Below are 13,782 nucleotides of genomic sequence, written 5' to 3'. Positions count from 1 at the left end.
TAGCCTGCCTGCAAAAACAGACCCTCAACTCTAATCCCACACCACCCCACCCACCAACCCCCCAAAAACCTGGAAAATGTGCAGGAAAATCCTAACAGTGACTGAGTGGTGAGTTTACCAGAGATTTCTTTTTTCTTCTTGGAGCATTTTGTATGTTTCAAAATACCTACAGTGAACATGTGTGTTTTATAATCAAGAGAGGAAAAAGGCAAATTCTTTGTACAGAAAGGCAATCACCGGAAGCCGTGGACACAAATTTTAGGCCAAGTTTATTACAAACCAGTTCCGAGCTGTCATCTCATCTCCAATGACAAGTGGAAACCAGGTGGTTGTGCAGAGACTCGAATGGCCAAGTGCTGCCGGGGTTTTAAATGGCTCCACAGGTCACTTAGGAAGGAAGCAGGGGCAGCGTGCCCACCCACACGGATGCCTGCGTTCCTCCTGTGCTCCAGGGGCCGCGGCGTTTCTCCCGGGACCCCTGCGCCTTAGAGCACGTGGCGGAGGGCGAGCGCCCAGCCCCACCGGCAGGGCAGCTGGTTGGCCGTCAGCCGCGGCAGCTCCACCTGCAGGCCGGCGCCCCCCACGGAGAGCCAGCGGAGGGGCTGCCCGTGTCCCAGCAGTGTCACCTGGAAGTAAAGCACACACGAATGTCACCGAAGGCATCACTCGGGCTCACGTGCTCTCCCTGTACTGGGAAGGAGTGGATGGCATTTCTATGACAACACGAAGACAAGAGATTCCCTACATCTCGTTATTTAGTGGTTCCCAGCTGTCCTAGCCCTGGATTCAACCGAGTCACACATCTGCCCTGCTCCTAGATCACTCTCAGGAGGGAGATGGAAGTGGAGGAGCCTGGGGAAGGACAATTCTGGAAGCTGGAGGGAAAATGTAAGGCCAGGCGGTGCTGAGGGGAGGCTCAGGGAGAGCAAAATAGCTGGAACCAGTTGGCTCAGCCCCAGCCTGTCCAGTTCCTCCCCAGAACCCTTGGAGGAAGGCACCCCCACGCAGCCACCCTCCCTCTGCACATTATCCAGAAACCACCATTGCACAGCCATGCACCAACTTTCTCAGTTACTGTCGTTGTATGTCCTCAATTCTGATTATACTAAGTGAATTCAGATAAGTGGTTTTATACATGTCCTAGGGTTGTTTTAAACCAGAAAACTTAGCTGATCAGGTTAAGCAATATAAACACAAAACCCACTGTGCCGGTTTGGATGTACTATGTCCCCCAAAACACCATGTTCTTTAATGCAATCTTGTGGGGGCAGACGGATTTAGTCTTGATTAGGTTGGAACCTTTGGATTAGGTTGTTTCCATGGAGATGTGACCCACCCAACTGTGGATAATACCTTTGATTAGATTATTTCCATGGAAGTGTGGCCCCATCCATTTGGTGGGGGTCTTAATTAAATCACTGGAGCCATATAAAAGAGCCACGCAGGCCCACATGCTAGCTACAGCTTAGAGAGACATTTTGAAGATGGCCATTGAAAGCTGGCGCTGACATTTTGGAGAACGCCGTTTTGAAACACAACTTGGAGCAAAGGAAGAAGATGCCAGCCGTGCACCTTCCCAAACAACAGAGGTGTTCCAGATGCCATTGGCCATTCTTCTGTGAAGGTGCCCTATTGTTGATGCCTTAGGTGGGACACTTTTATGGCCTTAAGACTGTAACTTTGTAATCAACTATACCTCCTTTATAAAATCCAATCCATTTCCGGTATTTTGCGTAATGGCAGCATTAGCAAACCCGAACACCCACCAACTCGGAAATAACAGTATTCTTTGATGTCAAAGAGAACATGGATAAAATAAAACCAGTGTCATACCCAGACTACTAAGCTGAAGGCCGGATTCCAGCTCCATCCTCCTGCCTGACCAACCACAAGGCTAGGTCAACCCGCCTCTCCCGGAAGGTCATCGCCATCTCAATAAAAAAGACCGAGCTGTGAAATTTCTCAGCTGGACCTCACCAGCCTTAAGTTAAGACTACTCTTTTTTAACTTTCTCCAAAGTTGTTTATACACTTAAAAGTAGGGCCCTGGCACCTAGCAGTATTCCCGTGTCTTCGGGGCTGGGGTGTGAGGGCAGCACCTGGATTCCAGCTTTATGAAAAGAATCGTTTTGGATGCATGCAGAAAATGGGAACACCATGGAATTACTGGGAAGATCATCTCTGCCTTGGTGTGCCTGGAGACAGTGTGGCTATTTTATGTTTCCTCTTGGGAAATGGAAGCATACAAATGTCCAAGCTTTGGGCCCAGCATTGCCGCTGATGAAACTCCCTTTCCGGTCACTCTTAGGTGGCGCAAACGCAGCACCTCGAAGGCGCCCCCCGAAGTTGGACGTTAGATGAAGTCCCCTCAGGACATCCCAGTCGGTGGGTCACAGAACCAGGCGGTGCCCGGCCCTCCTACCTCCGTCGTCCCCAGCGTTGTCCGGGGCTGGCTGAGGGACAGCTGCCCTGACACCGGCCATCGCAGGAAAAGCGCGTAGACGAGCCCTTCCTTGGGCTTGGCCGTGTACCTGGGCGAAAGGGAAAACGAAGATGGAGCAACACAAGGGGGCCCATGCTGCTCCTTATTGTGGGTCGGGACCAGGACTCGTTAACAGAGACACTGCCCTTTAGTACCTTTTCCCGATGCCTTCCTTAAAAGGGAAGGACAAAGAGCCCCCTGGGGCTAAAGGGCCCTCCCCCGCTGGCCCAACACTCGATGGAAGTTTCGGGAGAAAGCAGCTTTCCCAGGCTAGTGAGCTGAGCGGGCGGCTGTCCAGCACGGGGCAAAGCCCCAGATCTTCCAGGCGGCAGCAGTGGGCTCCTGGGTGGGGGTTAGGGGCGCAGTCCGGGGCAGGGAACAGGCACGGGGCCATCAGCAAACAAGAGGGGCAGGAGGAGGGTGCGGGAGATGGTCACGGAGGGCGGGCCTGGATTGGAGCCCCAGGAGCAGGCCAAGACCCGGGGCCAGGGGCTGGCAGGAGTGGGGTTCGGGAGGAGGTCGGCAGAGGGAGCTGAGGAAGACAGCAGGGAGGTGCAGGGGCAGAAGAGGGGGTGCCCCGGGCAGATGGCAGGACAAAGGCCTCCTCCCCAGGGGTCACTGTCCAGGAAGGGAGAGCTGGGGGGGCAGCTGGAAAGGGAAGGGGGTCAAAGGGGCCTTTTTTAGGATGAAGGAGAGAGCAGGTCTAAGGGGAGTCGGGAAACCACGGGAGCGGGGGTGAGGGGGCCTGGAGGAGATCAGCAGCAGAGTGTGCATGTGTGCAGCATGTGTACCCTTGTGTGCATGTGTGTACATGTGTGTGCACGTGTGTCTGTGTGCTCTGGTCACGTGCCTGGAGCAGGCATGGCGTAAGCAAAGCTGAATTTTATCAAAGTTGAGGTTTTCTTCAGGTGAGTGACAGAGGTGGGTATGGCAGGTGCTATCTGACCTGGACAAGGGGCGCAGGCTGAGGGGCTGAGGGCAGAGAAGGGGGTGTGCTCAGTGACAGTGGCGGCAGGTCCTGCGAAGCTGGGCGTGAGCTCACACCCAGGATCCCGGAAGGGGAGCCGCCCTGGGTGGCAGTGCAAGGTCTGAGGGTGGCGGGGTGGGGGGCTAGCAAAGGTACAGTGCCATGTCCTGGCAGAGAGGGGTCCAGGGCTGCCTGCCAGGGACGGGGAACCCGAATAAGAACCTAAATTCTCTGCGAGTTACCTTGGGAGTTCTGAGAATGGTGACAGCAAGGCCAACCTGGGAAACGTGGATGTGGATGGCAAAGAGGGGAAGGAGCTGCTGTGGGAGAGGGGCAGGGCCGGCCACAGGCAGACGTGGGCAGGACAGACGGGGCGCTTTATACGCTACGTTCAGTATTCTGGATTTTATTCTTATTTAATGCAATATGGGTTGATGACTGCAATGTCCAACAGACACCCTCGTGTTCATATATAAGCACAAAAGCAAATTCCAAAAGCAGATTTCACTCACCCTTTGTAGAAGGGGAATTTGCCCTAAGCTCTCTTTACAACTTCTCCCAAACCCAACACCCTGAACCTTCACGATGATCTCCTTCTGTCCAGATCACCTTACTTTACTTTCTTCAACGTCTCGGCAGTATGTTCTCGGTTACAATAGGACCAGGCGTCACGCCCCTAGACTCGGGGACACGGCGCGGACCCCCGTGGGCTGAGACTGTCCCACCTGCAGGGCCTGATCCAGGAACTCACTGGCACCTGGAACGTCCCCGAGTTCAGAGGCAAGGCCTTTAAAGAACGTATCAATTAAAAGAAAACAGCCATCTGAGATCATTAAAGACACTCAGGTTAAATGCTATTAGAATAGTATAAACAAGTAAAAATAAGATTTTGAATGAATTAAAATAATGATGTTATTTGGGCTGATTTTTAGTCACCTCTTGCTGGCTGCTCCGATGTGAGGTCACCTCTGCAGAGGATGGAATTCACTTAGCTAACAGCACTGACGTCTCTATTTTGGATTGGCCACTCAGCATTTTTTCATTTGTCTGAATGGCTTAGGAATTCTGTAAGAGCCGACCGCTTTTAACTACAATGTGTCCATCGCTACAAGGTTTCTAGAGTCACTTCTAGTTCAGTTTGATAAATAACAGACACTCAAAAAACCTGCGCATTTCCTCCCCTTCCTTCCCTTTCCATCGGAGCGAGCCAACTTTGGGAAGTGCTCCTTGTTGGCGGGCACCGGCCAGCTCCCTCCTCCTCTTCTCTCTGCCTCTGAGGACTTCCGAATGCCTTCCTTGAGCGAAGGCCCTTGCCGCCAGCGATGACTTACCACACATCCGGGGTGACAGTGTCGTTCTGGGCCCTCCAAGGCTGCGTTCCGTAAATGGCTTCTCCATTGACTTTTAGCCAGGTCCCCATTTGCCTTAACCGCTCCTCAAAAATTGCAGAAATTATGCCATCTTTCGTGGGCCCAACATTTATCAAAAGATTTCCTCCACAGGAAACTGTTTCTACAAGTTGCTAAAAAATTCAGAAGAAATAGAGCTCTTAGCTAAAACAATTCCATCTTAATGCTGCATTAATATGTTGTATTTGCAAAATTATGCATTCACACACAGTCGGCTCTAGAACAAACGCCCTGCGCGTAGGCCGCTGGGCTGCCCACTGGAAGGAACAGCCCCCCACCCCCACACTGGGGCCATGAGGGGCCCCGGGTCTGCAGCCACTCGGCCATACCTTCACCAGCTCTTCGATCGTCAGGTACTCCTGGATCCCCGCGTTCCTCCTGTAGCCCCAGGAGAACCTGTCTATCGTCATGCAGTTTTCCCATTTATGAGGCAGCAGGTGCCCCGGGTTGTAGCGGTCACTGCAGGTGTAGTAGCCGCCGTGCTTGCAGATGCTGCCGTCTCCCCAGCGGTCGTTGGTGACCACCGTGTCCCGAACGGGGCTGAAAGGAAAAGCACAAGTTCTATTTTTTCCTTTTTTTTACAAAAAGGACACATCACTGGAAAGCCATCACTGCCACCCACCCTCGAAGGGGAGCTGCAGCGAGCCCCGGGGCTGAAGCCGGGGGCCAGCGGGGGTCCGGGGCGCCACTTTCTCACTCCCTGACCTAGAAAGGGGCACTTAACTCTTTCCTCACCTATGATTAGTGCAGAAACACTTCACGTGAGAGACCTAGCCCCGTGCCTGGCCTCACACGAATCGGAGCAAGAGGCTGTTATTCCAAGCTCTCCCCCCCTACACCGCGAATGGGAGCCAGAATCGTGGAATTCACACTCAGGACATTTTTCCGTCTGATGACTGAATCCTGTCATACCTCACGCAGCCTTCCCACTGCTCTTATAATTGTGCTTAATACTGAAAATCTCAGAAAGACCGATGGTTGCCATTGCAGGATTCACCAAGGCGTGAACCTTCCCGGTTACTGCTCGTGGTGGCGGGATCTCCTGCTGCTCTCCAGGTCCACGGACGGTTTGGTTCACCAGCTGAAGCGGACGGCCCCCAGCCCTTCCCTCGACGGCGGACCTGAGCAGCTGTTTTAAGTATCACGGCTCCTCCAGAGTGTGTGTACGCTCCCTTCGGGGGGCTGGGGACTCCCTGACTTCACATAATGCCAAATACTTTCAAGTTCCAAGTATGAACCTGGCCCCTATGGTTGATGTCCATGGGAGGAGCTCGGCCAGAACTCCCTGTTCCAATGGGGCGTCCCGGCGCAGGCTCGGAAGCCACCGAAGAAGGGGAAGAGGTGAGGACGCTGATGACGAAGGAGAAGACAGACAAGGGGACAGCGACTGGGCAGCAAATATGAGCCCACGGCAAGAGGATATAAAGAAACACCGGAGGCACTGAACAGAGGACAGAGAACAAGGAGAAGAGAGCGAGGAGACGGCGAGGGGAACCCACAGATGAAAGCCTTCAAAGTTCCTCATCCTGCAACTTTTTAAGCTGTTTTCAAAATCAGACCCCTGAGTTTTCTCTGACTTCCGATTTGTTTACCTTCATTATTTTGAGTAGATTTTGGTGTGCCTAATAAGCATTATTTATACTAACTTCCTCCTCTATACCTCAAATGAGGCTGGAAGGAAACATCTCGAGAAGCAAAGACATTAAAAGGTGATGCCTGGAGTGGGCGCGTCTGGGCGTCCCCGGGCACCTGCCCCGTGCGCACCTCTCGTTGTACAGCCAGGCTAGGAAGCCGGTGCTGTTCCAGTAGCTGTCAGGGGCCCCTCCGTCGCCGTCTGCCCACAGCACCTCGGGCCGGTAGGCAGTCACCAACTCATGGAGCTCAGGCAACGTCTTAGAAACTGGGAACAGTCGCTTCTGAAACGAACTGGCTTGATCCTCAAGGAAGAGGGGATTAAACCACTCAAAAAGGGAGTAGTACAGCCCGAAACGCAAGTCGGTTCTGTTGCGAATGGCTCCCTCCAGCTCCTTGACGACGTCCCTCTTGGGGCCCTCGTCGGCAGCATTCCAGTTCCACGAGTACTGTGAACCCCACAAGGGGAATCCTGGAAAACCGTAGCAGACACCTCCGTAAGCATATCATTCTCTTTTAGTATATTTCCACTGACACAGATGCCAAAACAAATCACACAGTGCAAGTCCTGGCAATGTGGGACTTCAGAGCAGATCATGAAGATTTGACCGCTAGATCGCAGTGGCCCAGGAAGCTTTACTTGGGCAGCACTTGGAAGGTTTGCCTGGGAGGGGCAGCCCCTCTCCATGGCAGACCTTCCAGAGGCTGTAGTGCCAGGGACCACTCAGAAGGGAAGCTTAGGGGTCTAGATATCTGGGTGGTGTCTCCCATAGCCTGGCGGGGAGCTTCTGGGGTCGACAGCTAGCAGATGTCATGTCAGGCACAGTTCTGCCGGGTATGCAAAGCAGGGAAGAAATAGCTAGAATATATTTATTGGGGATATTTTTAAGCAGTTTGGAGGTGTGAGAATTACAGTTGGGTGCTGGTGGGCTTTGGGCCAATGGTCCCAGCCTGCTGTGACAAAGTCACAGCACACCAGGCCAAGGCACGTGCATATCCCAGCAGGTGATATATGAGTAACTGCTGCCACAATGACTGTTTCATGGCGATTTTCTTCATCATATATATCCTGCTTTTAGAAGAGACACAAATGAGATGTCAGACAAGGTGGAAAGGGTTTTTAGAGTAACTTTCAGGGCACCCCGGATCCGTAGAGCCCTTTGCCAGTTTGAATGTATTATGTCCCCCCAAACACCATTATCTTTTATGTAATCTTGTGTGGGCGGACATATTAGTGTTGATTAGATTGTAATTCTTTGAGTGTTTCCATGGAGATGTGCCCCACCCAACTGTGGGTGATGACTCTGGATAATTTCCATGGAGGTGCTGGCCCGCCCATTCAGGGTGGGTCTGAATTAAATTACTGGAGCACTATATAAGCTCAGACAGAAGCAGCAAGCCAAGTACAGCCAAGAGGGACACTTTGAAGAAAGCACAGGAGCTGCAGATGAGAGACAGTTTGAAGATGGCCGTTGAAAGCAGACTCTTGCTCCAGAGAAGCTAAGAGAGTACAAAATACCCCAAGTGCAACTAAGAGTGACATTTTTGAGGAACTGCAGCCTAGAGAGAAACATCCTGGGAGAAAGCCATTTTGAAACCAGAACTTTGGAGCAGATGCCAGCCACATGCCTTCCCAGCTAACAGAGGTTTTCCAGACACCATTGGCCATCCTCCAGTGAAGGTACCCGATTGCTGATGTGTTACCTTGGACACTTTATGGCCTTAAGACTGTAACTGTGTAACCAAATAAACCCCCTTTTATAAAAGCCAATCCATCTCTGGTGTTTTGCATTCCAGCAGCATTAGCAAACTAGAACAAGCCCCGTCTCTCCCTTACATTTTTCTTTCTAGACCAGAAGCTCCTCAGGGCTAGTGGCATTCTCTGCAAAATCCTCTGCTAACTGCTCACCCAAAATAAGCAATCAACCATCACAGATCCCAGTGGTCCAGTGGGGACATCTTTCACGTCTCCCATGCTCAGCAACACCTGCTACGAGTTACGGGGAAGATGTGGAGGTGTGCCCCCTGCGAGATTCCCATTTGACTTCTAAACCAAAGATGAAGGTATAGTCTATTTTAGAATTGTGTGTTTTATCACACTGCAATTCTGAGAACATGTGTAAAAAATCTCCCTTAGCCTGAGTATTCATTTAACCAAGAAAAAAAAATACAAAAAAGACACCACTCCCGAGAAGGTCTGTACTTTCAAATACACTCCACAGTTGTAAGTTCTTCCTCCTCTGATGCTAATGTGTGGACACTATTCTTTATAGTCCCTAAAAGTGAATTATCTACCAAGTTAATGAATAAGAAAAATAAGGTATCCTGTTAGGCACTTAGAAATAATTCACACTTTAAATGGAATTTGCAATCATATTGCTGGTTGTTCTATATAATATTATAAGAAATAGAGTAAAATACTTAAGAAATAATACAAAAGCCTCAAAAATACCCAGGGGCAAAAGTACATTGTCACTGTCCCACTAATGGAGTCTTTCAGAAGAGACACACAGAAAGTACCTTTGGTGAAACACTCGATTCTTGTAAAATAGGACAAGTCTAAGATCAACTTGTTCTTTAGATTCATTTTGAGGAGCTTTTGAAGCAGCTCACCCGTGCTCCATAGATGAGTGTGGCAGGCAGTGCTAGACCCACACGGGCTTCAGCTCAGCAACCCCCATGAGCTCACACAGGGGTCTCCCTCCTAGCGAAGCAGGCGGGAGCATTTTCTATAAGCTGTGAACACAACAGAGGACATGGGTTCTAGAAACTGTATCCGTGTGGACATGTCTCACCTCTCCTCAGGTCTGGCGAGCATTTTCTCACCAAGCTCACAATGTGATACATTGTGCCATACAGCTCGGGGAGCTTCCCAGACATCAGGACATCAAAATGTTGACAGGCAAATAAATGTCCACCTCTGCAGGAGAAACACGTGCAGGAGAAAGCCAGGAAGCGACCAGAATGTGAGCAGAGAGAAAACAGCCTCAGAAGATAATGACAGTATTCTGGATTAGATTCCCTCTGCCCCACCCCTGGGGAAAACAATGAGGCAACATTTCTTACACAAAGACAAAACCGGCCAAACAGGAAACTCTCGAATGAGTAACGCGGTTGGGGGCTTCCCTGATGCCAGAGCCCCTGGAATGTTAAGGGGTGCATCTATCCTTTCACGTAGTGCTGTCTTCCTTTCTAGATTTTCTTCCACCACCTCTGATGGAACTGCTTCCCGGGAACATGACAGAGTCAGAATCCTTTCCCCTCCAGCTGCTCCAAGCAGCAGCCCCCACCCTACTTCAAAGAGCCTGCATCAGGTCTTGGGAATATTGTTAAACGGGCACCAAACAAGTGTGACCATTTGCCCCCTGCTATGCGGAGGGTCTGATCCTCTCCTGCACCTAACAGGCGGAACGCATTAGCTGTTCCTAATTTATAATTCCCTAAATTACAGGCAGACGCCGGTGGCCATTCATGGACGTTCCTTCTGGAACAACCGCAGGCTTCATGACCACCGTCAGCCTTCGCGAAGGTGCCCTCACTCACCTTCGTGATGTTTGGAAGTTAAGACAACATATTTGGCACCAGAGGCCTGAAAAACATCTGCCCACCAGTTTGCGTCAAAAAATTTTGCTGTGAATAGTGGTCCAAAATCTTCATATCTGAATCCAGGAGGGTAATTATTTTTCATAAACTCCACAAACTTCGGTATCTGTTGCTTTTGCCAGTACCACCTAGGGGAGCAAAGGGGACGGCAGTGAGCGGCAGACGCAGGCATCAGGCGTGGGTGCTCGGGCCCCCTTCAGTACCCCCCTCCCCGGATGCTCCTCCTCACTCCTCCAGGAGCTGGACCATGCGTTAGAGAAAGCTCACAGGCACCACCACTCCGATCTCGCCTCATCTCCTCCAGAGGGGTCCCTGGCTCATAAGCGGGGGCATTCTAGACCCCACCAGCCACCCTTTCTCTCCGATTTGTTCACTTTGCAGTTGCAGCACATAGCATGTGTGCATCCACAGTGAGTCCTCTATAACAGGAGAGACGAAGCTACAGAAGGAAGGCTACACGCGGCCAACAAGGAAGGCATCCATCACATCCACCAGCAGAGAACAAGGCGGGGTGGGGGGCAGGTGCCTGTACAGATAAGATGCTGCTGTTTTAGGAAACTGGCTCTCTCCAGGGATCACATGTTTCGTGCATTCATTCTGAGCAATGGCGCTTTCGGCTGCAGTATGAGAAAATGGAGAAGACACCATGAAATTCCTGTAACAGAAGCAGCCCAAGCATGGCTTTTTAAGGAAAACGCCATCTGAAACACAATCATGCATTTCAGAGGAGCCCAGCAGAAAAAGTCCTCATGGAGAGATGTCAGCCCGTCTCCGCTCTGCTGCTTTGCCACTGCCCTCCTTTCCTAAGCGTGCTTCTGTAGGTGAGCAAATCCCTCAGCAGCTCATGCCCCGAAGAAGACAGATCTTCCTGCTGGACAGGCCACACTGGGGGACAGAAGGGGGACAGCACAAGACGTGGACGTGTGACCCCTTCTGGCTGGTGGCATTGGAGGGGAAGCCCACTGGGGGTATCCTGGGAATGCTTTCTTCCCCACTCAAAGGGAAGCTGCCCTTCCTGCCTTGGGGCAAGGTTGTGTGAAGTGACTGACCCTGAGGGGACGGTCAGCAGGCCCGGGATGGCGGAATGAGCTGGGTCCTATTTGAGCAGCGAGCCAGACACCACCTCCCAGCCTCTTGTTCGGTGAGACAGATAATAAGCTCCGACTGTGAAGCCACTTTTACTCGGAGTTTCTCAAGTGAAAAATCCCTAGTGGGGTTCAATAGCAGCTTCAGCAGGCAGAACAAAGAATCTGCAAACCTAAAGATGGGTCCTTGGAAATTCTCCAGTCTGAGGGGCAGAAAGAAAACAGAAAGAAGACAAATGAGCAGGCCTCAGGGCCAAGTGGGGCACCCGCAAGCATGCATTGTGGGGGGCCCAGAGCAGAGGAGAGGAAGAGTAGAGAATATTGAAGAAATAAAGTCAATTTAGGGGAAGAAAGTCTGTTGTTTCATGTACCCAGCTAATCTGAAAAATTTCAAAAATAACTCAACATACCTTACATTTTGCAGATGAAGATTTATAACATCCACTGGAGTAAATGTGGTATAGGAAGAAAGGACCACTTGTTTTGTGAGGGTAGTATAAGAGTATATGAATAATACTTTTAGCTTACACAGTTCTTTTACATCAAATGACCTAACTTACTAAGAGAAGTTACTGGTTTCAGGGGGTCTAGTTCTTTGCAGAAAGTGGGACAGTGTAGATGATGTAATGATATTACTATAGTTTACACTGTATATTTTGTGCGCCATATACAATGCATATTAAATTCTATGTATAGTAGATACAGCATCTATTTTTATTTTACTTAGGAGTATATTATATATATGTATATACTGATCACATTTCTGTCTTGAAGAACCACATTTAATCAGGACAGGCATGTGAAACTGTTCTAAGTCAAAGAGATGATGCGCATGTTTTTACCTAAGTTTCACTGAGGCAAAACCTACAGGTAATTTTTTGTGCGGAACCCTTCATAGGACAGTCTATAACAATTCGGTTTTTTTTCAGGGCAGAGTGTCATTCTAGAACCCTTGTTAAAAACTTCCTAGAGCCGCACATGGTGACATTTTAACATTAAAGAGCCTGCGCAAAGGAGCAGCCGGCCACAAACCCACGGGCCGCTGTCTCCACCTGGGGCAGGTGCGGGCGCCGCGCGGACCCGGGTCAGACCCCGCGGACGGGGAGACGGGGAGCCCCAGCCGGTGGGTGTCCCTGGCAGTGGACACTCCGGAGCGCCTGAGACCACCCCTCGCTCCCCGGCGGGCGCTCACCAGAACCACTCGCTGCCGAAGCTGGGCACGGAGAAGACGCCCCAGTGCACGAAGACGCCGATCTTGGCCTGGTCGAACCAGGCGGGCAGCTCGCGCGCGTCCAGGGACTCCCAGGTGGGCTGGAAGGGCGCGGCGCCGCGGCCCGGGGCGGGGGCCGGCAGCAGCAGCAGCGGCAGCAGCAGGAGCGCGGGCCGTCGCATGTCCGCCGTCTGTCCGCCGTCTGTCCGCCGTCGGCGCCAGATCCGGAAAGCGCAGGTCGCTGGAGTGTGCTCGCCGCGGTCAGCTGACCCCGCGGGCCCGGGAGGAGAGGCCGCGCTCCGGGAGGAGTGGCCCCGGCCCGGGAGGAGTGGTCCCGCCCCAGGAGGAGTGGTCGTCTCCCCGGGAGGAGCGGTCCCGCCCCGGGAGGAGTGGTCGTCTCCCCGGGAGGAGTGGCCCCGGCCCGGGAGGAGTGGTCCCGCCCCGGGAGGAGTGGTCGTCTCCCCGGGAGGAGCGGTCCCGCCCCGGGAGGAGTGGTCGTCTCCCCGGGAGGAGTGGCCCCGGCCCGGGAGGAGTGGTCCCGCCCCAGGAGGAGTGGTCGTCTCCCCGGGAGGAGCGGTCCCGCCCCGGGAGGAGTGGTCGTCTCCCCGGGAGGAGTGGCCCCGGCCCGGGAGGAGTGGCCCCGCCCCGGGAGGAGTGGTCGTCTCCCCGGGAGGAGCGGTCCCGCCCCGGGAGGAGTGGTCGTCTCCCCGGGAGGAGTGGCCCCGGCCCGGGAGGAGTGGTCGTCTCCCCGGGAGGAGTGGCCCCGGCCCGGGAGGAGTGGCCCCGGCCCGGGAGGAGTGGCCCCGCCCCTGGAGGAGTGGCCGTCTCCCCGGGAGGAGTGGCCCCGGCTGGGAGGAGTGGCCCCGGCCCGGGAGGAGTGGCCACGGGCCCCCGCACACCGCGGACCGGCACAGGAAAGCGTAGAGACCCCCGCCCGGTGGCTCCCGGCCATGTGCTTCGGGCAGGGGGCAGGGTGGGGAGTGCAGAGTGTCACCCACCCAGCCCCCGCCCTGGGCCCCTGGACAGGTTAGCACCGCCCTGGGAACCTTGACTGGGCCTCAGGTGAAATCCCCGGGCCAGGGTTTAGGATTCCGCAGGTTGGGGGCACTGGAGAATTTGCATTTCAAACAAGCTCCCTGGTGGGGCTGAGGTTGCGGGAACTGCTGCCTTAGAAGACAAGGAGAGCTGAGTCTGGAAAAGCCAGGGCGGAGAAAGTTTCACAAACCCGCGGGCTTGGAACTAGGGTCCAGAAACTTGGAGGGGGTCACGGGGTCGTGGTCAGAAGCTCGCCTGCCCCTTCGATGTCTTCCCAGTAAAGCCAGAACCCCCAACCCTCTGCTCCCGCAGACGCAGCTCGTCCTTCAACAGCCCGTTCCAAGGCTCCCTCCTCTGCTT

The 13,782-nt window shown here is 53.1% G+C and overlaps 1 protein-coding gene across 1 annotated transcript; it reads right to left on the bottom strand.

Moving 5' to 3' along the window:
- Positions 1 to 252: 252 nt before the first annotated feature.
- Positions 253 to 12,702, bottom strand: FUCA2 (alpha-L-fucosidase 2). Its single transcript, XM_037844557.1, has 7 exons — positions 12,370 to 12,702; positions 10,033 to 10,220; positions 6,622 to 6,961; positions 5,187 to 5,397; positions 4,780 to 4,970; positions 2,422 to 2,530; positions 253 to 626 (listed from the first exon to the last, which is right to left on the bottom strand). The coding sequence occupies exons 1-7, from the start codon at positions 12,567 to 12,569 to the stop codon at positions 486 to 488; spliced, it is 1,380 nt and encodes a 459-aa protein (XP_037700485.1). The 5' UTR covers positions 12,570 to 12,702; the 3' UTR covers positions 253 to 485.
- Positions 12,703 to 13,782: the final 1,080 nt, after the last annotated feature.

The sequence above is a fragment of the Choloepus didactylus genome, chromosome 7 (assembly GCF_015220235.1).
Source record: "Choloepus didactylus isolate mChoDid1 chromosome 7, mChoDid1.pri, whole genome shotgun sequence".
NCBI lineage: Eukaryota > Metazoa > Chordata > Mammalia > Pilosa > Megalonychidae > Choloepus > Choloepus didactylus.
The sequence above is the reverse complement of the archived record's forward strand: the minus strand, read 5'-3'. Positions and strand labels throughout refer to the sequence as shown.